The sequence below is a fragment of the Osmerus eperlanus genome, chromosome 4 (assembly GCF_963692335.1).
Source record: "Osmerus eperlanus chromosome 4, fOsmEpe2.1, whole genome shotgun sequence".
Classification (NCBI taxonomy): Eukaryota; Metazoa; Chordata; class Actinopteri; order Osmeriformes; family Osmeridae; genus Osmerus; species Osmerus eperlanus.
This window is the reverse complement of record NC_085021.1, coordinates 4,620,896-4,645,498: the sequence shown is the minus strand read 5'-3', so window position 1 is coordinate 4,645,498 and position 24,603 is coordinate 4,620,896. Positions and strand designations below refer to the sequence as shown.

General features: G+C 44.4%; 1 protein-coding gene across 6 annotated transcripts; it reads right to left on the bottom strand.

The window, feature by feature from the left end:
* Positions 1-717: 717 nt before the first annotated feature.
* On the bottom strand, positions 718-24,525 carry tead3a (TEA domain family member 3 a). 6 transcript variants are annotated; one of them, XM_062458257.1, is made up of 13 exons: positions 24,333-24,525; positions 21,746-21,993; positions 14,383-14,447; positions 14,150-14,212; positions 11,424-11,516; positions 10,744-10,854; positions 10,619-10,659; positions 10,373-10,434; positions 10,140-10,276; positions 9,765-9,938; positions 5,833-5,973; positions 5,089-5,241; positions 718-2,363 (listed from the first exon to the last, which is right to left on the bottom strand). In XM_062458257.1, the coding sequence occupies exons 2-13, from the start codon at positions 21,750-21,752 to the stop codon at positions 2,250-2,252; spliced, it is 1,161 nt and encodes a 386-aa protein (XP_062314241.1). In that variant the 5' UTR covers positions 21,753-21,993; positions 24,333-24,525; the 3' UTR covers positions 718-2,249. The 6 variants fall into 6 exon arrangements, with proteins under 6 accessions (XP_062314241.1, XP_062314243.1, XP_062314242.1 ...); XM_062458259.1 differs by lacking the exon at positions 11,424-11,516 and adding an exon at positions 11,244-11,255; XM_062458258.1 differs by lacking the exon at positions 14,150-14,212 and adding an exon at positions 13,984-14,046.
* Positions 24,526-24,603: the final 78 nt, after the last annotated feature.

Here is a 24,603-nt window from a genome sequence, read left to right as displayed (position 1 = left end):
TCTATCAAACGAGTGCGAGCAAGAAGTTAGAAGCAGTGATATGAAGCTATTATAGCAAGCAGTCCCCTCTTTTGACCAAAACAAGAACACAACACATCAACCAATAGGTTCTGCTGCCCGGTCTTTCTTGTACACTATTATTTCACGCCATGTACAATAATATTTCACTTTGTGGTCTGTTTTTTACGCACAGCAAAAACATTACAAATAAAAAAATAACAGGGACAGTCTCTGGAAAACGGGGACGCCTGGTCACCGTAAATTAAGGAAACACAAAAGCTGGGCCTGGATGGACATGATTCAAAACAATACAGACAAATAGAGAGAGTTATTTTCCAAAGGCAGACTAGCTCAGGAGGCACCTTGTGATTTTTATTGGTAGAGAAGTGATGGACAGTGTAACAGTACAGGCGTCACACAGAGCAGATTTGACCGGAGGCAAGCAAAACAAATGGTCAGGTAATCAGACCTCGATACAAATATATATAGTTCAACATGTATTTTAGATATGTATTTTGCTTTAAGTGAGTTTAACCACAAAACAAGTATTTGTAAAAAAATATTTTAGTCACGTCTGGTTAACTTAAGTTCAGGCTAGTTCCAATTGAACCAAGATCCATTTTGAATTACTACTTGGGTCCATCAACTTATGATATTTCTGTAGTTGAGGAAACTTCTATTCTAACCATTCCCCCTCCGAAACAGTTAAAACCACTGTCAACAGCACATATTTATTTTAGTCTGGGGCCAGGAAGCCCTTTCAATTGAGGAGCACCAACATTTCTACCAAAGCTCAGTCTATGTCCTGAAAAATGTCCAAATTGATTTACAGTATGCATCACCAAGTCAGTCATTGTCAACACAGTCACAGATACATAGAAGTGGTGCCATCCTCATAAAATTGGCAAAAACAAAATAAAAACTGGGGCTGGTGGTAGACAGAAATCCCAATTCTTATCATCAGAACAAAAGAAGACATATACAAATAGCTGATATAACAAAGATCCTTAGTGTTGCCAAGAAAAATCTGTATCAGTACAGCCAATGGCAAGAAGAGGGAGGGGGGATTGTACCTTGTCGATTTGAAAATATCACACATAAGAAAAATAGCACATTTGTTTAAATGAATTTGCCCCTCTTGGCTGTACCGCTAAGAAAACACACACACAGAAATTAGGTTTATGCTTTACACATAATAATGTCATCATAAAAAAGTGACCCAGGTCTGACATTAGACAGTACCATGTCTCGAGTATCAGCTCACAAAGTTTACATCCTATACATCAGTGCTGCTGGGTTAAGGCTTATAGAACCATACACACCTTAAATGTCACCACATGCCCCTGGAGGTAGAAATACTGCAGGAAGCCCTTGTCCATTACCAACCAGCTCACAAATTCAGGCCTGACAAACTTGTTTAAAACTGAACAATAATAGTGTCAATCCTTTTATTTAAACTACAAAATGATATTTTAGTGTGAAGAGAAAGAAAAAAAATGTAACGTGCAAAAATCAAAATAAAAGACGATTCGAGTGTTATTTTTTGAATTCACAATCTCTTATGGTCACCAGGGAGGGATTAGGGTATAAAAACAAAGGCGTATGACTGGGACGTGTAGTGTGGGAGGGAAGGGGGTTACAGGGCTGTTACCGTTTGCTCCTCACCCAAGAATTCAGGCTCTCAGAACTGAGATGTGTTTTTAAAAAGGTGAGGCGCATGTTTCCTGCAAAAAATCAACCGAACTATGAGAGCATTTTACAATGGGACGTATTGAGGAGGCATTGGAGCGCAGTCAAAAATCGAATAGTGTGCGACCTATGAACATTTGACTCATGTCCTCTGACCCCAACCCCCTTACAGCCAACACACCTGCAGAACTCCCATTGCCTACAGAAGAACCTGTGGTGGAGTCGGATGAAAGCCAAAGACACCGCTTTTCCTGGGGGGGGGGGGGGGGGGGAGCTGTCTTTCAGCTGTCATCTGTTTCCTATGTGTTATAAAGTCAAAGACTGACTAACTATAGAGGCTGGATATGTGTTGTCTGTTCAGAGGCTCTGTGAGTATCTCCTCGTCTGCTTTTGGTTTGATTGGTAGATTGGTGCACTATGAGACTGTGTGTGGGAGTGTGTCTGTACATGTGTAAGTTATGGAGAGAACGTCTGGTTTGTATTTGCGTGCCCGTGTTCAGAACAGTCTGTAGAGAGGGTCGTGTGTGTAGTAGTCTGTACAGGAAGGGGGCTTTAGTGTGTTAGTCCTTGACAAGGCGGTAAACGTGGTATTGAGCTCCGTGTTCGCTGGTGGAGACCTCGAACACAAAGGCAATACACAGCAGAGTCTCCTGAGTTTCCCTGTTAGACACCACCTACGGAGAAACAAGGGAGGTGATGGGATGCAAATGCACACTACTAGGACACTGCACACACAAACACCTAATTCACACTGTTCCCTTCAGGATAGATAGCTCACCAGATATCTTGCTTGTGTGATTGTCTGGAGACACCTTTACTCACAATTTAAAGTCCAACGGTACATGGGTGACACTGGCAGGCCACACTGTGCCAGTACATAATTCAGTCACCTGTGCCATCTCCCCAGTTCTCCAGAGGCCTGTTCCATAAAGCGAGTTTACCGAATAAGCCAGACTTACGTCAGTTAGTCTGACTAATTTCTAGTTCATTCGATAGCTCAACGTAGTTCGAACTCAGTTACTATGGTAACTTATGCTTCGAAACGAGCCTGGTCCGGGGCAGGCTAATTGGCAGGCTTACACCGTGTTGTTGCTTAACCAGACGTGCCTGTAACACTGACCAACGCGAAAACAATGATTTACCACGGACATTCTCATTTTCTTATTTTCATCAGTTCAATATGTAGGCTACATTTATAGAAAATCAACTTAAATAGCCTACATAGGCTACAACATTTAGCCTAATGCATTAAACAATGATGAACAATGATTTGATACACACCATAGCCGTTAAATGTATGGCTATGGTGGTTTGTGATTTCAAATGTTTAGGCATCAGGCATAGGCCTATATCTCAATCTAAACTAGAGAAGGTACAATTTCTAGGGAAATTGTAGGGTGTGCTTGCTTGCGTCGTTTGCACAGGGGTCCGTTTTTAATGACATTTTTACAACTGATATTTCTGTATATTTTATATAAAAATGCATAGGGCCTACTTATTATTTATAAAGATTACATAGATTTAAAAGCATCTTTTTTTTGCTGCTCATTTACAACTCAAAATACGAGTGAAGTGTAGAATGAAATATGATGTCTTCTCATTTCCCCTGCAAGAGGCAGCCTCATAGCTGAATCAAAACGAATAAAATTGGCAGACCGGTGTAAAAATTGACCTAATCTCTATGACAACACAACGCAAAATGCGATGCCATGTGTGGAGAAGCTGCCCCGGTAAATTCTACTTGTACAGTACTAGACTACTGCTGTGTTCGTCTTGGTAGCGATTGCGTTGGTTGAATTCAATGTAACGTTCCGTTGTACGGTTTAGGCTGAAATTAATTATTTTCATGAACAGATTGACAAAGTTTAGGCTGTGGCAATGAAGTTCAGGTTAGTAGTCAGATAGTTTCACCTATTGAAAGACTTTTGATTTAAGTAAGGGGAGTGCTGAACATGTTCTGTCGCCGTTTGACTTCCTAAACAGCTGTGTAGATGTTTTTGTAGTGTGTCTCGCGTAGGCTACAGCGTTGCAGTGAGCAACACTGGTTTGAAACCACAGGTAATGATAATTTCACCAACAAATTGTTTACTTGTAATTTAATGTCATAATAAATCCTACAACGAAAATGTATTTGTGAGGAATGTTTATTTTAACGATTGAAAACAGATGCATCATAGACCACTGTAGTATGTGTTGCCCGGGCAACAGAGGCTAATGTCATGCTAATGCTTCAGTAAAATAGTAGACTACCGTTTCCGAAAGTAGATGTGGGCCTACTTCCTTAATAATATCAGCTAATATTGTACATTACATTTCAAAATTGTGTTTCACATCACAAAGTAAAATGAGTAAATAGTTACCACCCTGGCCTCTGCTTGTGGCGTTTCTGCAGCTGCCTTGCAGTAAAGCTATAGTTAGCCTAGCTATCACCCAAGTTAACAGAACGAATGTTCTGCTACAGGTAGTCACGCGTGTTTTCGTGACGTTAGTGACGTAAGTAAGGTCAGTGACTGTGGCTAGCAAATTAGCCACCGTTAGCTTCACTTTTTGCCACAAAAACTTAACTTGAGCCTAAACCATGCAACGGAACATTAATAATCCATACATCTATCCTCCATTTTCCCGACACAAAAACCATGTTAAAAAGTTAGGCTACTGGATAATGTATCGATTAATAGTAAGCTATTTATTTTAAACAATGTCAAAGTTAATTTAGATGTGTGTAGAGGGCGTCTGTTTTTTAATCAACAAAGTAAAGTCTAAAAAAGACCTTGACCTTGTAGCCTATCGTTCACCTCAATCATGGCGTGTCATTTTATTTTGATGAAGCGGTGGATGAGAGCTGTCATAGTACACGGCTTAAAGGGAACGTTCTTTCTGGAAGAAGTCACGTGGCCGTGTGCATTGCTTTTGCCGTGGTGGATTGTATGATCCAGGTTTTACCTTAAATCTGACTTGAATTTGTAGGAGTGCGTGAGATGAAATTGGCCTTTATGGAACCGCTTTAGCCCCGCTTGACTAATTAAAATAATTGAAGTTTGGTTTGGGACTTTAAGTCCAACTTTTTTGAGCTGCCTTTATGGAACAGGCTTCAGGTCTTGACTGAGCCCACAACAACACGTGAAGCAGAGTGATGAGTCAACGTGCCCTTCCCCAAGCCTTTGTAAGAAGGGGGTCCTGATCTACTTCAGCATGGACAATCCGATGTAAACTGCCATATGCCATAGAACAGTGCAGTGTTATATGTTGACAATGCTAAACGTAGGGCACCTTCACTCCACTGCAGACAACTTCCAGACAAATCCAAACCATGGGTTTGTCGTAATTAAGCACATTATTGTCTCATACAATCTTATTTGTCTCATCTCAGTGTCATACAAAATAATTACACACACACACCTGTAGGATGGTGAAGTTCTCCAGGACGCTGTTCATCATGTACTTCTCTGGCAGGTGTTTCAGCTTGTGGATGAAGTTGACCATGTATTCACACATGGGTGAGCGATGGATCCTAAAGACACACTTCCCTCCCTCCATTCGGGCATACTCCGTCTGGGTAGGACAACACAAACGTTTGAATAGAAATCCATCCATACCTGTCAAATGCATAGCCCAGGCATGCAAACAGGTAAGGGGTAAAAAAGGTGAGAAGGATACGGCGAACCCCTGACCCTCTAGGGGGTCCGGGGGCATGCTTCCCCGGAAGGAAATGTATAACATTTTAAAGTTAAACGCATCAATCTGGTGCACTTTGAGAGCAAAACCTTAAGGTTGCTTTCCGACGGGCATTTCGTTCTGCAGTTCGGCAGTGTTCAACTTCAGTTTGGTTCAGTTGTCGACGGTTAGCTCAGTGTTGCAGACTTTGAAAAAAAAAAAAACCTCTCCCCACTCTGCCTCTGATTGGCTGTGAGGTTTAGGCATTAGGAGTGACGATTGGTTCCAGAGCCAGTTGTAAAGTTGCGAAGCACGGGTAAAATGCTGTGCTGGCCACGGCCATATTTTCTCATCGGATCTGCACGAATCACGTAGGTTACCCATTTTGGTTTCAAAAAGGTTAGTTTCACCTAAAGGTGAGGAGTTTGCATGCCTAAAAAAAAGAACCCTGCTAACAGCATACATACACACACATTTTTCCCCACTCACCTCCACCTTCTCCACCACCTGCTTGCCAAAGGAGCAGACCTTGGTGGAGACGCTGATGGTGATGTTTTCTGTGCCGCTGTACTGGCTGCTAACGCCATAGAAGGCTCCAGGTCCCTCCTCCAGGTCACTGCTTAGGTCCGCCTAGGACATACACACACGCACACATTACAGCACATATGCTCTACAGCAGGGGTCACCAACCTTTTTGAGAACTACTTCAAGGGCTATCTGTTGCACAGATCACCTTTTAATAATATATGTGAAGAGACTGTCTGATCACGTCAAAGTCAATTATTCCTCATAAGAATGATAAAAAACAGTGTTTCCGACAGTGTTTACCCTAGGATTTTTTCAGGGGGGCAGGAGACAAATATGTTGCCTCCCATTTATTTTCAATGGAAGTCACATGACAGGCCCCGCAAGGCAGTGTGAGATACCTGGCAGCGTGAACAGGTAGCCTAGCAAGAGAAACTAACCCTATTCTATGCGTTTATTAGGGGATTTGTGGACGAGCAACGTCAGTATGTTACCAGTCAAAATGAAGCTAGCCAGCATAACACAGCTTGTACAGAATATGCAAGGAAGTAAATGCTATTCCTTGCACACAAAATTGAGGTTTGACTTCAGACACGGTCAGAGTACCGTATTTTCCGCACTATAGGGCGCACTGGATTATTACATTTACATTACATTTATTCATTTAGCAGACGCTTTTATCCAAAGCGACTTCCAAGAGAGAGCTTTACAAAGTGCATAGGTCACTGATCATAACAACAAGATAGCCACAAAAACATTGCGAGTAGCCAAAACATGAAGCACACATTGTGAACAACCAAAGTAAGTGCCAAAGGGAAGAACCATAAGAGCATGTAGTTAAACAAGTTACAATTAAACAACATGAAGCGCTATAAGTGCAAGTGTACCTGTGGAAAAAACAAGCAATAATAATAAAAACAATATATCACAGCGAGTACAAGATTTTTAAATCACTTACCACTAACCACAAGAGCAACAAGTCTCTAAGCAAGAGTCATTGTGAAAATTAAAGGCTTTTAAGTGCACCTTATAGCCCGGAAAATACGGTACATATATACATAAAACATTTTTGTTTTAAAAATCCATCCATCATCTGACGCTTTTCCGGGGGTCGGGTCGCGGGGGCAGCAACCTAAGCAGGGAGGCCCAGATTTCCCTCTCCCCGGCCACTTCCACCAGCTCTTCCTGGGGGACCCCGAGGCGTTCCCAGGCCAGCCGAGAGACATAGTCCCTCCAGCGTGTCCTGGGTCTTCCCCGGGGCCTCTTCCCAGTGGGACGTGCCCAGAACACCTCACCAGGGAGGCGTCCAGGAGGCATCCTTATCAGATGCCCGAGCCACCTCAATTGGCCCCTCTCGACGAGGAGGAGCAGCGGTTCTACTCTGAGTCTCTCCCGGATGGCCGAGCTTCTCACCCTATCTCTAAGGGAGAGCCCGGACACCCTGCGGAGAAAACTCATTTCGGCCGCTTGTATTCGCGATCTCGTTCTTTCGGTCACTACCCACAGTTCGTGACCATAGGTGAGGGTAGGAACGTAGATCGACTGGTAAATACAGAGCTTCGCCTTTCGACTCAGCTCCTTCTTCACCACGAAGGACCGATGCAGAGCCCGCATCACTGCGGACGCCGCACCCATCCGCCTGTCGATCTCGCACTCCATCATTCCCTCACTCGTGAACAAGACCCCGAGATACTTGAACTCCTCCGCTTGGGACAAGATCTCCTCCCCGACCCTTTTCCGGTCGATAACCATGGCCTCAGATTTGGAGGTGCTGATTCCCATCCCAGCCGCTTCACATTCGGTTGCGAACCGCTCCAGTGAGAGCTGAAGGTCACGGCCCGATGAAGCCAACAGGACCACATCATCTGCAAAAAGCAGCGACCTGATCCTGAGGTCACCAAACCGGACCCCCTCAACGCCCTGGCTGCGCCTAGAAATTCTGTCCATATAAGTTATGAAAAGAATCAGTGACAAAGGGCAGCCCTGGCGTCCAACCCTCACCGGGAACAAGTTCGACTTACTACCGGCAATGCGGACCAAACTCTGGCACCGGTCGTACAGAGACCGAACAGCCCCCGATCAGGGAATCCGGTACCCCGTACTCCCGGAGCACCCCCCACATGAGCCCCGAGGGACACGGTCGAACGCCTTTTCCAAATCCACAAAACGTGTAGACTGGTTGAGCGAACTCCCATGCACCCTCCAGGACCCTGCCGAGGGTGTAGAGCTGGTCCACAGTTCCACGGCCAGGACGACAACCACATTGCTCCTCCTGAATCCGAGGTTCGACAATCCGACGGACCCTCCTCTCCAGGACCCCTGAATAGACTTTCCCAGGGAGGCTGAGGAGTGTGATCCCCCTAAAGTTGGAGCAAACCCTCCGGTCCCCCTTTTTAAAGAGGGGAACCACCACCCCGGTCTGCCAGTCCAGAGTCACTGTCCCCGATGTTCACGCGATGTTGCAAAGTCGTGTCAACCAGTCGTTTAAAAAAATTTATATTAAATATTGTCATTTTAAAATCTACATTAATGCAAGCATGTTTGATTAAAAAAGAACTACAATTGTTTGATGGAGCTCCATGGTGAAAAGTTGCCTTGTGGGCAACTCACATGGTCAGGGTTTTTCCTGCATAGAGAAAATGTTGGCAAGCGCCAAAGCCGTTTTCCCGAGCGCCAATGACAAATCCCGAGCGCCAAAGGCAAAAAAAAGTCTGTGATGAAGAAAAGAAAAAAGCTGTGTTCATGTTCTCAATAGTATGTTTCAAGTAGGCTACAGCCGAACCCTTGTTCTGTTTTGATCAATACTAATCGAGTTGATAAGCGTGTCTTCTTGTCTGATCAATACGCAACTGTGAGGTGCGCGAATGGACAGAGCGGCCAGTAAACTGTCGTTCCGCTGCGAGGGCCACGAATACACCTGTACAAATGCAAATGAAATTTCCACTCAAAATGCTGACAAAAGTTTGATTAGCGATTTCCAACGCAGCCTCTATTGGTATTCTTAACCTGGAATGATAATATATAGTCCAGTGTTTCCTCTATAGCTAAATTTCTGCCGCCACGGTATCAGAAATCAGGCTGTACAAAATTCAAGGCCGTCTATCAGCAGTGATTGTTAGAGTGCATGTCGGAGAATTGCACGGACACGCGCTTCACACCGCAGTTGAGATTGCGTGTGTGCGTCCTTGAGAACTGTAAGTCATATAACTTATGTTGTCAGTTCATTTAAGCCTGTTATTGTATAAGTCTATAGTTCTTGCAAATTTAAATCACGTTGTTTGTATTCTTCCCCTGCTAGCTAAATTGTCTGTTGATTCGATAGCGATTGCTGCCCTTGCTCAGGTTTGTATTTTAGGTGCATTATTATGCTGATGTAGTTTAAATTAATAAAAAGTGGGTTTATTGTTATTATTTGCTACAGAATGCTTAGCCTATCAAGATCAAATGAAGCAGGCAGTGTACATGCTTCAGAGTGGCCTACCTTAATCGATAGGCTAGGCTACTGACCATTTACAATAAGTAGTTACTCATTGCTCATTTATGCCATTTAGAACATACTTTGAGTGTAAGGTGTCTTTAAGTAGCCTAACTTAATTGTTTTAGGGGAAATAGGACGAAAATATGTGTAATATTACATTAGCTATTAGACTATTACTTTAACCAGTTCCGAAATAGGGGGGGGGAGATGCAAAACACCTGAGAATAAATACATTAGAAAAAATATATATGTATATATATGAATATATATGTTTTTTTTTTTTTGAGCACCGAAAACCAATTTTGACCCAGGAAAAACCCTGATGGTCCCTCTGGGGTGAGCAGGTGACCTTCATACTGCTAGTGAGAACACACATCTATCAGCTGTTACAATACGTGTGTTGGGGGGGGGGACTGACCCAGAACTTGACGAGGAAGAAGGCGCTGTGTGGTCCCTTCTCATACAGCTCCTTCAGACCCCCTTTCTTCTCAGGGAACTTGTCGTATATCTGCCTCACGTCCACTGACTCTAGCACCGGGTCACTGTAGCCCGGGCTGCACTGACCGATGTGGACAAACAGGTGCTTACTGAACTATAAGGGGGGGGGGGGGGGGGGGGGGGGAGACGGAGATGTAGAGGGGACAGGGTCAGGAGATTGGAGGAAGAAAGGAAGGAAAGGAGGAAGAGCAAAAGTTTCCCAATTAGATCCAAAATATGAAGAAAAGTGATTTGACGACCCTGTCGTTGCCATTATTGTGTGGTACCACTTATGTTGCGTGTGTGTGGTGTTTACCGTGTCTGCGTCTCTCTGGCTCTCCATAAAAGCAGAGTACTCTAGCAGTCGGAGCTTGTCAGAGGCGATGGTCCGGTCCTGCCACACTGGCGTTGCTATGGTAGCAGGGGCCCGAGGAGCAGGCAGTGGCTCGTAACCTGAGATGCAGTCAAACCAGACGAACGTTATTAACACGGTGACACTCAAAGGAATCGGCACAGTCTGTGAGTGTGTCTGTGTGTGAGTACACTTACTAATAGGCGTAGGGACTGGGGCTGGGAGGGTGGTGTATGGGGGCTGTGCAAAAGGCTTGATGCTGAAGTAGAAGACAGAAGAGAAGACATGAACATGGCAGACAGAAGCAAAGCCCTTTCTGCTTAGCTGACACTTCCACAGTTCCTACCAGGCCCCCATGCCTTTTCTTTCTTTCTTTCCCTTCCTTTCTATTTTCCCCTCTCCCACACTCCCCTTCTCCCTCTCTTTCTCCCAGTGAAACTCACTCCTGAGAATGTCCAGGTTGTCCAGGGATGCCAGGCCAAAACTAAGGAGACAAGAAAAGACTGGTTACAGACACTTACAGAAAGGAACACCTCAAACTTTGAGAGTGTGTGTTTGTGTGTCTCACCCTGACAGGCGGGGGGTAGGGGGGCTGGGGCTTCATCACGCTGGCAGAAACGATCTGAGCCGACGAGAGGTTAGCCACGCTCTGCAACGCCTTGTCCTTTGACACCTGGTCCTGAGAGAAAGAGATAGTATATAATAGTTTAAAGTATATTCTAACCATTAGAACCATGTTGCACTTTTTACGCATTAGCAAAAGGAATAAGAAAAATAGTGTTTCAGCCTTAGCAACAGAATGAAGAGCAGTGGGGGAAAAAAAGGACAGAAAATGAGTGTGTGCTGGTAGAAGGGGCAAAGCAAGAGAGCCCGCCAAGCAAGCTAAGCTAAGCGTTGGGTGAGGAGTTGGGCTTTGACTAGAGGTTGTGTATGATTATGGAGGGAGGGTGGGGGGGGGGGGGCAATGCATGTTCCAGGAAGTGTAAGGGCAAGCAATTGCAGCTGCGGCAAACCGGCAAGCACACAAAGCAAATTCTTTCAAGGTTTTAAAATCCAACTCCAACTTACCAAGTTCATGGCCTACAGCAAAAAAGACACAAATCATTAATTGGCTCATTAAAAGGTAAGAATAACAACATGAACAACCGCCATGAACTTTCCAAGAAGGGACACCATTCGTCAACACAACAACAACTTTTGAAGTGTAGGAAGTTGTGCTAAACATTGAACAGTAAAGGTTGTGCACACAGGCTGTCCAGCCTCTTTCTGAATTGAGTAAAGCTTCTGATAGTAGAGTTGGCCGACTGACAATTCTGTTTTTCTTTCATCTAACTTACTTTCCTGACAGAGAATATAGTTCATACTAAGACTTAAGCATTTGATAACCAGGAATGTGGAATTTAAGAGTGTGCGTGATTCTCTAAACCTCTGTACCAGGTCAGGTGGACATGCACACATTCATGGCGTCCACTCATCCAAACTTAGATCACATGACAAATAAAGAGAGAAGTAAAGAAGAGACTGAAAGACAGAAACAGATAAAGAAATACAGGAATTTGAAACTATAGTTATGCCACCATCCCAGGCAGACGGTAAAATGGAGAGTGTGTGAGTATTTTTTCCCCTTAAATATCTCAAAAGAAGTTAAATTTAACTCCACAACCATAGGGACAACAGATCTCAATCTGGAAAAGGAAAACACCTGTGAAATACGTAGGTACTAGTGTAAGGTTAACGTGATAAACTGTCAATAATATTAAAGTTTATTATATGGCAACGACAGTACGAGCGCTCTGATTGGCTAATGGGTAGTCATGCCAGCCGCGTATTGACCTCATCGCCCGTCTGCGGTCTGATACGGATTATTATTGCCCTCCTCTGACGTCATCTTCAAAATGAGCGATATCGAGGAGTCCATAGATATATATCTATGGAGGAGTCAGCTGGAGTCAGACGATACTGAAGACATCAACGGCGACGAAGAAATTGTTAACTTTCTAAAAGAGTCGTTATTTGTGTTGGAATTAAAGCCATTTTAGCAGAACCGTGTTGTCCGCTTTCTATCAAAAGTAATTGGGTGCTAGGCAACAACCTGAAACACACCGTGAGAAGACTTGAGAGCTAGCTACAATTAGCCTACCATTTATTTTCATTTACAAAATGAAAAGACCTAAAATTGCCATATAATAAACAACTTACTAACCTCGACCGTTCGGTCATGCCGGGAAATATCAAACTGAGGCTTGAACGTATCGACCGAGCGATAGCGAGGTCGATACAGCAAAGCCGAGGTTAATATCGAAATAAACATATTCTGTTTACATTACAATTCTGAGTGACCAAATATGCTAATTATAAATTGTTTATTTTAGCTATTAAAGAGCCCATTGAAATGATTTCACAACATCTCAACATGTGTGATGTCACTGGGTAGGGTGCACACCATATGGGCCTTACGCAGCTTCCCGGGTTCGATTCCGGCTCGGGCCATTTCAGCATGTCTCATTTCAGCATGTCTCTCTCCCCTATTTCCTGTATAACTAAATATAACTTAAATCTTTCCAAAAAAGGGTAATGGGGCAGTGCGCTTGTTGAGGATCAGTCTGTCGCTTGTTGGACACAGTGACATGCATGGTGTCTCTGTAAACCATAGACACTTGGAGACATCTACCAAATGTATATCTTCTAAGCAAAGCTCCAAATTGCGACCATTTTGGTCGCATATGCTCCCGACATTTTATATTTTTTATATTTTATAATCGTTAGGGTGCGACCTATTTTAATTTCTCTACAAAACGCTTGCTAAATATACTATTGCACAGTATGTGCCTGCTGTGAGCGGTCCACCATTCTATCAAACGTTACATAACCAATGAAACTTACTCTTTACTTTCTTAACATTAATACAGATTTTAAATTGGTTAATATTAGCCATCAATCCCTCGTCACTAAGCTCCGTTATCACGTGAACTAGCGCGCAAAATTCGAAGAGCTGAAAAGACAATACTCCTAAAATGTTACTGGTGCTCCAAACTATTTAAAATTACTAGTGCTATGTGATCTTTTGTGTCATAAACAGACTTATACTGTCAAGTATAACACATCGAAAAAATACGAATAGCAGGTAGACAGTCTCCAGTCTACTTAAGAGGTGATCCACGCTATGCTTTTACAAATTTGATGCCAGACCCACAGGCAGACTTGGAGGAGGTTAAAAGAAGTATGGATGTGTGCGTGTGTTATCTGCTATATCATAGCCATGCATGTCCCAAGCATTCCCCTGGACCCTTTACTGAACACCCATGCAAGCCGAGCCAACCCTCCACATTCTAAGCTCCTGAATAACATACTGTATGGATGGGATGCTAAGATCCTCTGAGGTCTTCTAACTCCCTCCTTCTGGTCAGAAACACATCAGGATGGCCCTAACCAAACCACAACCTTCAGCCAACGTGTAAGAAGAAACTCTTATTGTTAGGCAGCAGGGGAGAGGGTGAATGTGTGTCAGAAAGGAGGGTGGGGGGTGGTGGTCGGCACAAGTCAAGTTAGAGTGAAAGCTTCCACTGCTACAAAATGATCTGTTGTGTACCAAAGCTGGGATTGGTCTGAGTTAAACCACTTACATGTCCAGGCCCCACAGCCAATGAAAACCCCTCCCAGGAAGCAGCCATGGAAAACTGAACCCAAACCCTAACTAGCGCCTTAAGCCCAGGATGGGGGATGGGGGGGATGTTATGGGGATGGGGTCGGGTAAGCAAAGCGGTAAAGCGGCTAGCAGTAAAGCAGTCCGGTTGAGTGTGTGGGATACCTTCAGCTTAGACTGAATCTCACGTGACTTTCTCCTCGCCAAGACCTGCAGGTGACTAGAGACCTGAGGAGAGAGAGGAGGAGGAGGAGGAGGAGGAAGAGGAGGGAAAGAGAAAAGGAGGTGACTGGAGAGGAAGGAGAGCGAGCGTCTTTCAGTTGGTACCTACCTTGATGCCTGTCTGGTATTCTCGTACCCTTTTACGCGCCAACACCTGAATGTGACTAGATACCTGGGGTGTGTGAGATAGAGTTAAAAAAACAAAAAACACAAATTCTCATACTGGGTTCTTCTACATTATAAAATCCCACAACAACAAAAACTTCTAGATATATACTTTTACTGCTGGAAAAGTAAGACCCCAGTCATTTTTGTTGAGTCTTGTGTTTGTGTCAGGCTAACCTGTTTGCGTGTGCGAGTCTTCCCAGTGCGCAGCTTGATGTAGCGCGCTATCAGCTCATTGCGCCCTGCAACACAACAGAACCCGGTGGTGAGACAGCGGAAACTTCTACAGCACTACCACAAGAGGGTGCCAAACAGGCTTATGACCAGTGAAAACATTTGCAAGGAAAAAGCATAGACTGTATATATAATGGACGTAATCATTGTGACTTCACCCATTAGTTCATGAAAGCTTGTTTTGAAGCCTTGATTTTTGGACTTCCTGGTCACCATCTTTGTTTTTTGGAGCCAGAAATGTCCAAATTTGGACGAGAGGGCAGTTGGGAAGGGGCAAAGGGCGGGAGAAGCCGAAGACATGATGCACGCCCACCTCGCTAACGGCCTTTCTCCTCTATGCCCTGGCTGGTAGACCTGTCAATCAAGCCATCTACGCCCCCAAATTTACCAATCTTTGAGGCCTAATATCTATATAATCAGGGATTCCCGCAGAAAATGTGTTAGTTAAAGTGGTAGGGTGCGGTTTGTCGGCGGGGGGTTCAATGCGTTCTGCAGAGAAGGGAGACTGGCATTGGTCACGGTTTGGAATGGAGAAAACAGGACAACGGCGGATATCGCTATTCAAATTTGATGACGTAATTAAGGCAGCAGGCGTGTGTTGCTTAGGCGGCCGCCTTAAAGATACTGTAAAATGGAATTGAAAACGAGTTTTAAGTTCATCACACCACAGAAGAATGTGTTGTTAACTGCCCATCCAAATAATAAAAACACAGACAAGTATGTTAAAATAGGCTTTGAAATCGTGAGAAAATCAGAAGTCTTGTCTGCTTGAGACTGGGGGCGTGTCGCCTGAAGGAGCTGAAGCTCCGCACCCTCTCTGGAAGGCACCGCCTGTCTCAAGTACCTACGACCCAGATAATTTATTTGTTCAATGAGTGAAACATACAGATGCATATAAATGAAGCTTGTTCCCCTGAGCTGTAACACAGGAGTAAAAATGGACACCAGAGACAGCAGACAGTGAGCTCTCCAGCTAGGCTACTTCTAGCACATACATTTACATTTAGTCATTTGGCAGACGCTCTTATCCAGAGCGACTTACAGTAAGTACAGGGACATTCCCCCGAGGCAAGTAGGGTGAAGTGCCTTGCCCAAGGACACAACGTCATTGGCCTGGCGGGGAATCGAACCGGCAACCTTCTGATTACTAGACCGATTCCCTAACCGCTCGGCCACCTGACTCCACATAGCTACCATTACACCAAAATACCATCATTCTACACAAAGTAATATCAAGTTAGCCGTTTGCAGTAACTCATAGCAGAGATACCTCTGGAAAAGTTATCTAGTATAATTATAAACAAGCACACAGAACTGAGTGATGAACTGCTGGCTGCGGTGGATGGTCCAGGTGCGACCGGAGGAGGAACGGCCAGGAGGGCGATGCTCGGTACGGCTCCATGCTGCAAGAGAAGCCGTGTGTCCGTGAACCCTGTCCGTCTCGGGTCCATGTTAACCCTCGTGCTGCCTTCGGGTCACATGACCCAAAGGTTCATAACGAACCATCGTTGTGTTTACCCAATTTTACCCAATACAAAAACAAATAAAAATAATTTTCTTTTAACCTTCGCAATGTGGGGGGTCTGAGACAGCCCAACGGTTAAAAGAAAATGCTTCACTTTGTTTTTGTATGCGGTAAAGTTGTCGCAATACGACGGTGGGTCACAATGACTGATGGGTCAGAATGACCCGAAGATAACACAAGGGTTAAAGTCACTGCAGAGGCGGCTGTTGGAGTTGATGCGAAGCTTTTCATCAGCGTGGCTCTTCACAAAATCAATCCACCTATTTTTCCTTTCTTCATCACTATGGAAATTAAATAGCGTTGCAGCGCAGCTGAAGTTCTTGCATCCAGGTATGCAGTTGCGGGTGGAGGGAGACATCCTGAAGCTAGCTAGCTAGCTGATGTAGGCTACAATAACAATACAGCAGGAGTCGTAGGACCTCTTATGCAAATGAGCTCCAGGCTTTTATCTCGTTTCACCGGGTGAGAGGAGGAGCCATGCAGTGATCTGACGTAGATCAGTCAAAGTGACGTAGATCGGTCATTTTTTGGCTCCATCTTACAAAACCTGAGCTGAAAACAGAAGAGAAACTGTTCTACGGTCTAACTCGAACATTTCAGTGCGACAAAGTTTTCGCGCTTTGCACATGCTTTCAGGAACTAATTTCACACGTATATAATGTACTGAGAAGCAAATCATGGAATGTACTTTACAGGATCTTTAACTGAAAAGTGCTGCAGGAAACCCTAACATAATTATCAAATTTATTTTCAGTTGCCCCTTGGGGAACGTCCGGGGCTGAAAAATGCGGAAGTGGCTTAAAGTGCAATCCCGCCGATGGTCGCCAGGGACTGTCTCTTTTTTTTTTTTTACAATTCATTATGTCATTAGCTAGATTCCCTTATCATTGTCCTGGTGGTCCATCTGAAAATTGTAGAGGCAACCCTCTACAATGCGTGTAAAACACTTGTATATATATATGTCTCTGCTCTGATTATACAGTGAGGAAAATAAGTATTTGAACACCCTGCTATTTTGCAAGTTCTCCCACTTAGAAATCATGGAGGGGTCTGAAATTGTCATCGTAGGTGCATGTCCACTGTGAGACATAATCTAAAAAAAAAATCCAGAAATCACAATGTATGATTTTTTTTAACTATTTATTTGTATGATACAGCTGCAAATAAGTATTTGAACACCTGAGAAAGTCAATGTTAATATTTGGTACAGTAGCCTTTGTTTGCAATTACAGAGGTCAAACGTTTCCTGTAGTTTTTTACCAGGTTTCCACACACTGCAGGAGGGATTTTGGCCCACTCCTCCACACAGATCTTCTCTAGATCAGTCAGGTTTCCGGCCTGTCGCTGAGAAACACGGAGTTTGAGCTCCCTCCAAAGATTCTCTATTGAGTTTAGGTCTGGAGACTGGCTAGGCCACGCCAGAACCTTGATATGCTTCTTACGGAGCCACTCCTTGGTTATCCTGGCTGTGTGCTTCGGGTCATTGTCATGTTGGAAGACCCAGCCTCGACCCATCTTTAATGCTCTAACTGAGGGAAGGAGGTTGTTCCCCAAAATCTCGCAATACATGGCCCCGGTCATCCTCTCCTTAATACAGTGCAGTTGCCCTGTCCCATGTGCAGAAAAACACCCCCAAAGCATGATGCTACCACCCCCATGCTTCACAGTAGGGATGGTGTTCTTGGGATGGTACTCATCATTCTTCTTCCTCCAAACACGTTTAGTGGAATTATGACCCCAAAGTTCTATTTTGGTCTCATCTGACCACATGACTTTCTCCCATGACTCCTCTGGATCATCCAAATGGTCATTGGCAAACTTAAGACGTGCCTGGACATGTGCTGGTTTAAGCAGGGGAACCTTCCGTGCCATGCATGATTTCAAACCATGACGTCTCAGTGTATTACCAACAGTAACCTTGGAAACTGTGGTCCCAGCTCTTTTCAGGTCATTGACCAGCTCCTCCCGTGTAGTTCTGGGCTGATTTCTCACCTTCCTTAGGATCATTGAAACCCCACGAGGTGAGATCTTGCATGGAGCCCCAGTCCGAGGGAGATTGACAGTCATGTTTAGCTTCTTCCATTTTCTAATGATTGCTCCAACAGTGGACCTTTTCTCACCAAGCTGCTTGGCAATTTCCCCGTAGCCCTTTCCAGCCTTGTGGAGGTGTACAATTTTGTCTCTAGTGTCTTTGGACAGCTCTTTGGTCTTGGCCATGTTAGTAGTTGGATTCTTACTGATTGTATGGGGTGGACAGGTGGCTTTATGCAGCTAAAGACCTCAAACAGGTGCATCTAATTTAGGATAATAAATGTAGTGGAGGTGGACATTTTAAAGGCAGACTAACAGGTCTTTGAGGGTCAGAATTCTAGCTGATAGACAGGTGTTCAAATACTTATTTGCAGCTGTATCATACAAATAAATAGTTAAAAAATCATACATTGTGATTTCAGGATTTTTTTTTTTTAGATTATGTCTCTCACAGTGGACATGCACCTACGATGACAATTTCAGACCCCTCCATGATTTCTAAGTGGAAGAACTTGCAAAATAGCAGGGTGTTCAAATACTTATTTTCCTCACTGTATATCTCTTTCTATTTTTGACTGTCTTGATTGTTATCCACTGTACTAAAATCTTATTGTTATTACTGTTTTTTGTCTTTTGTTTTTCATTATTGTATTTGTAAACGGTATCTGTACTATGCTTCTGTATGTGACCTGATTGTTCACTTAATAAAAAATACATAAAAATAAAAACACTTGTATATGCAACAAAATTTCACGCTAGGTGACAACATTTTTTATTTCATTAGCCAATGGATAGAAATAAAATCGATTTCACTTGCCTGTGATTGAGTAAGAGGAAAATAATACATTTTGCGCAGATTTCAATGATGCACCGTTGCTTGACTGAGAGCGCTGTCCAGTGTTGCCGGGGGGTGTTAGGGAGTTAGGTGGCTGAGCGGTTAGGGAATCGGGCTAGTAATCGGAAGGTTGCCAGTTCGATTCCCGGCCATGCCAAATGATGTTGTGTCCTTGGGCAAGGCACTTCACCCTACTTGCTTTGGGGGAATGTCCCTGTACTTACTGTAAGTCGCTCTGGATAAGAGCGTCTGCTAAATGACTAAATGTAAATGTGTTGGGGTGCGAGTTAACAGAAGTTGTTTTGCTGCTGCTCATAAACGAAAATTTCCAAAGTAACGGAAAGTCGCTAAATTTGATTTGTTGTCGCTATGAAAGGTAAAATATCGCTACACTGCCTCAGTCTCTTACGACACTCGTCACGCCCGCTCATTTGTCACCTTTCACAGAGATGAACGCAAAAAAAGCTACAGTTCCTGTAGATCATTTTTTGTTATCAAGGAAAATTAAAGTCCTGTTCCTTGTTCAGATTCTTCTTTTGTTTATCAGCTCTGCCAACTGCGAAAGGGCCTTCAGTGCCCATAAGAGGATAAAATCTGATGTCCACTGCAGTCTTGCATCCTCACGCCTTTCAGACCTGATCTGTATTTCAACAGAAGGCCCAGAGCTTCAGCAGTAAGCCTGTGACCCATCATCAGCAGTGGAGAGGTGGCTGAAGTCAGCTAGCAGAGAAAGCCATTTGCTAAGAAATGGTAGATTAAACCCATATGCAACTATAAATATTAATTGGATGAAGTATCCCCCCCCCCCCGTAGAGCGCTGCTAGGTGTGTGTGTATGGGAATGAAGAGGGGATTTATAAGAGCAGTGTTTATTAATGGAACGGTGGAGAAAGAGAGAAAAAAGGAGGGAGCGCACATGAATAAAGGAGTGGAAGCTGATTGTGTAAGCCAGAAGTGTTGAAAGAGAAGGTTGCCTCACCAGTTGAACAGGTCAGGAGAGAAGACAACTGGTAGACTGAAGTGCACTAAACCTCTCTCTCCATGTAAAACAAAAAATCAGAGTAAAAACTCATGACACACACTTGATCACTACGAGTGTGTTAATGTATGCACTGCAAACAGTCTGTGCATGTGTGTGAGCGTACTAGACCGTTTCTGGGGTCTTGTATGAGACCCAGACAAGTTGGTGCTTGTCCACTGGTAAGGGGGAGAACAGCAGATGGAGTGAGTCCGTGGTAAATGTAGTGAGCTGATACAACACAGCCTCCACACAAGGCAGCAGTGGTTTGTCAGCTCATCCCTTTCTTTCACCTTGTGCCTGCTTCTCTCTTTCAATCTCTCCCTTTTTTTTAGCTTATTATTAGCAAAGAAGGGGAGGAGAGGTGTTTTGACTAATAACCACTTTCTAAAAGTGCACTTAATACAATGATATACCTAATGAAAAGCTAATAGATTGAAAATGTTTACCCCAGACACACCCTGGCCCTACCCCAGCCTACGGCGTGTCAGTTCTGGGAAGAGGAGGTCCTGAAGACCTATGGGGGTGGGGGTCAAATGATGACTCATCACCTTGCTGAATTTCTTAGACATCACATGGAGCAGGAGTCTCACACACACACAAGCGAAAATGCGTGGGACTGTCAACAATCAGATCCACTTTTTTTACATGCGCAACACACACACACAAATATATAGCTAGTGTGTTTTGGGCATTTGCTGACTTCGGTGTGGCGGTGTGAACCGGTGGAGAACTACTTTGCAGATGACACATCATGGAGGGCAGGAGTGACACACAACACAGCCGCTGGGGGACCGGTGGGGGGGGTGCAGAGAGAGAGGCCCAGAATGTATGTCTGGTAGGAAAGGGTGTGTGGCGGTATGTGCGCACAGCTTCTTATGGCAGAATGGGGGTTGGACCTATGAGCCCCCACTTCCACAAAAGGAGAAAATACCGGAACGCTGAAACAAACCTTCCCTTTCTGTCGCATGGGATCACATATCCAGTTGCGCGCACACATACATACCACGCGACACAGGCTGCTTCTCGCAGGAATGCCACCCCTCAGCCAAGGGAAATATGCTGGGAATGTCTGGCAGTCAGCCAAGGCCTGTACTATGGCAGGGGAGGAGGGTCAAAATACTCAAGACACACACAGCCAGTCAGAGTGGGTTCGATTAAAATAGACAACACTTTTAGCCATATGTCTATCATTGTGTAAGAGGAGAACAGTTTAAAGACAACCTGTACTTTAGACATAGCTTCATGTCATGTCAAATGTTACGCAACCGTCAACTCAGAGGGCTTTAACCAGTAAACACACACATGAGAAATACTGTCAGCTTAAAGGTCCAATCATTTAACACATCTCAATACTCAGTGGCCCTATGCCTTCGTCAGCTATAACATCAGATCCAGTTATTTTATCCATTGGGTGACCAACAAGACACAGGGTGGACTGAACCAGACCACTGACCTCTTCATTGAGAACACAAAAAAGGAGGAAGTTTTGAGTATTGAGATGTGTTGAGATTTGCAATGCCAGTAAGATGAACCAGAAAGCATTGGAAGCTAGAAGATACCTGTGTGTGTTTACTGACACACCAGACTTAACTTATTTTAATGATAGCGTTTGATCCTGTGTGGATCTCTTGATCATTAAAAAACATTGGCACCCTTGATTTGTAACAATTTGTGACAGTGAAGTACCTACTAAGTGGATTTGGACACTGTTTGTTACATGAGTGAACAACTTGGGCCAGCGTTTCTGTGTGTGCACACGGACTTTCCTGAACATCTGAAAAGATTAATTGAACTGTGTGTGTGGTAAATGTTTTAATTGTGTACAGATTTACCTGAACACTTGAATTTACCAGGAACATAAAGTTAATTGAAAGAGTGCTTGTGAGTCTACCTACCATACATCTTGCCTTCATCAGACAGGATAATCTTCCTCCTGCCGCAGGGTGGGTAGATGGCCAGTGCCTCGTGAAAGCTCTGCTCGATGTCTGGGCTCCACACACCCTCTGGGTCCCCATCCAGGCCCCGCTCTCCACCCTCCCCCAGCCCTTCCTCCTCTCCGTCCCCTCCATCCTCCTGCCCCCCCTCAGGGCTGCCACGGCAACTCCACTCCGACGCAATGGTGACGGCTCCGCCTACGACACACCTGGTGGGATGGGTGGAAGAGGAGGGAGGGTGGAGAGAGTGAGAGAGACAGAAAGATTGGGGTTACAGCTTGGATCCCTTGCTAGGTGGTCTGATCCTGGACTAGGGACCCCAAGGGACAGGGAGCTGAGTGGTCAGGGCCTTCCACTGCTGCGCAAGGTGACAGATTTTTAAGACTGACAATGTTGCCGTTCAGGGCTAGGCCCGCTGGGGTCGTATTCGATGAAGCGGTTTTATGGCCACAGCAGGTCGGGAGGAGGTATTAATAGTGCTGGGCTGGCACCGACAGTTTGAAAAAACGACCAACGTTCTGGCAAAACATCAAGAGGTTGTGAAAAACGATCGGAGACAACCGCCAAGGTCAGCGTCAAGACCTTCAGTTGGGCTCACTGTAATACTGCTGCGAATAAACAGCCTGAGTTAACAATCACGACTGATGAGCAAATGTTTTTGCTGGGCCTATGCTTACTATTTCATCCACACAAACTATTGACAAGTTGTTGTGTGAGTTACAACTTAAGATGTAGTAGGTCTACGTGTGGGCCAAGTTGTTTATAGGTTACTGTAGGGTATGTATAGAAGCCAAGCTGACAATAGTCTTTCTTTTCAAATGGGTCAATCCATTTGACCAATGTACTGATGTTGTACGAGCAGCCCTACTGTAAGATACTTGCGATAACTGAGTAAACATTTTAAACAGTCATAGATTCCCATTATTCCTGCCCATTCCTATTCCCTCAGCTGCTGCCCACAACTTGCCTGCGTCGCCATATGAGGAAATGACACATTCTTATGTTATTAAGGAGAACGCTCCTCGGACCTCAGAGTGCTGCGTGTGAGGGGCCCTCTCGTAGACTGTGTAATGCTTTCCAGAGTGCAGCTAATAGGTTCTGGACCACAGAGGCTCTCAGTGGATTCCCCTGCTGTGGTGAGAGCTTCGTGACAGCTTCCAACCGCTGCTGACTCAGCTGTGCCGTTGTCATGAGTACAAAGCAGCCCCTGATGGGGTCTTGGGTAGATGGCCAGGCCGATACGATGATATTGGAGCAGAAGGCTTGGGAAGACTCATTGAAAATGTTTATTGAGACAAAGGGTATGGTGTGGTTGACCTGCACAGGAGCTAGTGGAGCTGACCTCGGTCTGCAGTGATGTCGGATAACACAAACACTCAAACTCCAATAGTTTAAATTTAGCCCAAAAGGTCATGTGCATGGGGGAGGGCCACTGCAGGAGTCAGAGCAGTGTGGTGCTAAATACAGCCCATGAGGTAAGCAAATATACACAAACACACACAAGGGTGCTTTAAGTCCCAGTATCAAACACACTGCTCATTGGTGGCCCTAGCCAGGTCTACTCTCTCCTGATGTCCTACAAGTTGACAAAGCCCATTGTAGATAAGGGATCAAAGATAAAGCCCCACAGACGTCCTCCTTCACCATGAGAACAATTAATTGGCCTATTCTCACCTTGGTTTCAAAAGTGGCTCCGTTATCAAGTCTTATTGTGCTCCTTTTCTGCTCCACAAATCCAATGTGAGAAAATAGGATACGGTTAATGAGACTTTAAGAACTCTAAGGTGTTCCATAATACATTAATTCCCCAGGCATGAAAGAGAAGCAAGTTCAACTGGAGTATCTTGTTGTTCTTAGGATGTTGCTTAAAGGCCTAGTTCCTCTCACCTCTGAAACTACCGAACAAGTCAAACCTGTCCCGGTTCTAATCTGAGAAGTTTCACTAATACAACTTCAATCAGCGATATAACTGATTTATGGAGGGAGAAAGCAATAATTTAAAACAAAAACTACCTCGGGTTGTCCAATAAAGCTAGGACAAAACACGGTCCAGTTCTAAATATGGTCCATTTAAAAAAGCCTATTCCTTTCCTAATTCCGCATATCAATTCAGTATAGGTACGCACAGGCCTACAAGGGCACTTCGCCGGGGGTACATTAACTTAATCCAGTTTTCTAGTTAGCTTCGCCTACAATTAGCTAGCTAGTAATTGCAACTCAAAGTTCTCCCTGGCCCCGTATCACTGCAGTAAGCAGGAGCACAACCTTGCTAGTAGCTAGCTAGTTAGCTTAGCCTACCAACCAAAGAAGCATTGAAAAATCCAACAAGTAGTTAACTCTGGAAAATAACCGCCATTACAACGAAAATGCCCAATGAGTTAGCAAATATACCATGCCTCCTAAAGCTTTACTCATTTTAGTATGCAGAGTGAGGATCACATACAAAGAAATGCGAAATATGACAAAGATCCGAAAAACTTCAGGCGCGCCGAGCAGCTGCATGAAAGTTGATCAAAACAACAAAGAGCTCCATTCGGTGCTCACTCACCTTACAGTGGCGGCTTACGTCTGCTTTTAGTGGCACGGTTTTAACAAATTGCTCATTCACTGTATCCGATTGTTTGGCAGTTGCCCTTTTCCCAAAAAATTGTATTTAAGATTGACAGTAAAGTTGGTATGCGAAGTATGAGTTTGGAATGATTTCAACGTTTTCAGAAAACGGAGAAAAAAAGAGGCGTGGTTAAAAACACGCGTACACAACAAAAGTTTGTAGACCGCGCAAACTCCGCCCCCGCCCCATGGTAGCAGTGAAAAGACAG

Excerpts from the sequence above, each read along its gene's own strand:
- tead3a (XM_062458257.1), bottom strand. Across the intron at positions 14,213-14,382 it reads AGACTCGCACACGCAAACAG|GTATCTAGTCACATTCAGGT; the intron begins GTTAGCCTGACA and ends CACACACCCCAG. Across the intron at positions 10,660-10,743 it reads CCTACCCCCCGCCTGTCAGG|TTTTGGCCTGGCATCCCTGG; the intron begins GTGAGACACACA and ends TTGTCTCCTTAG.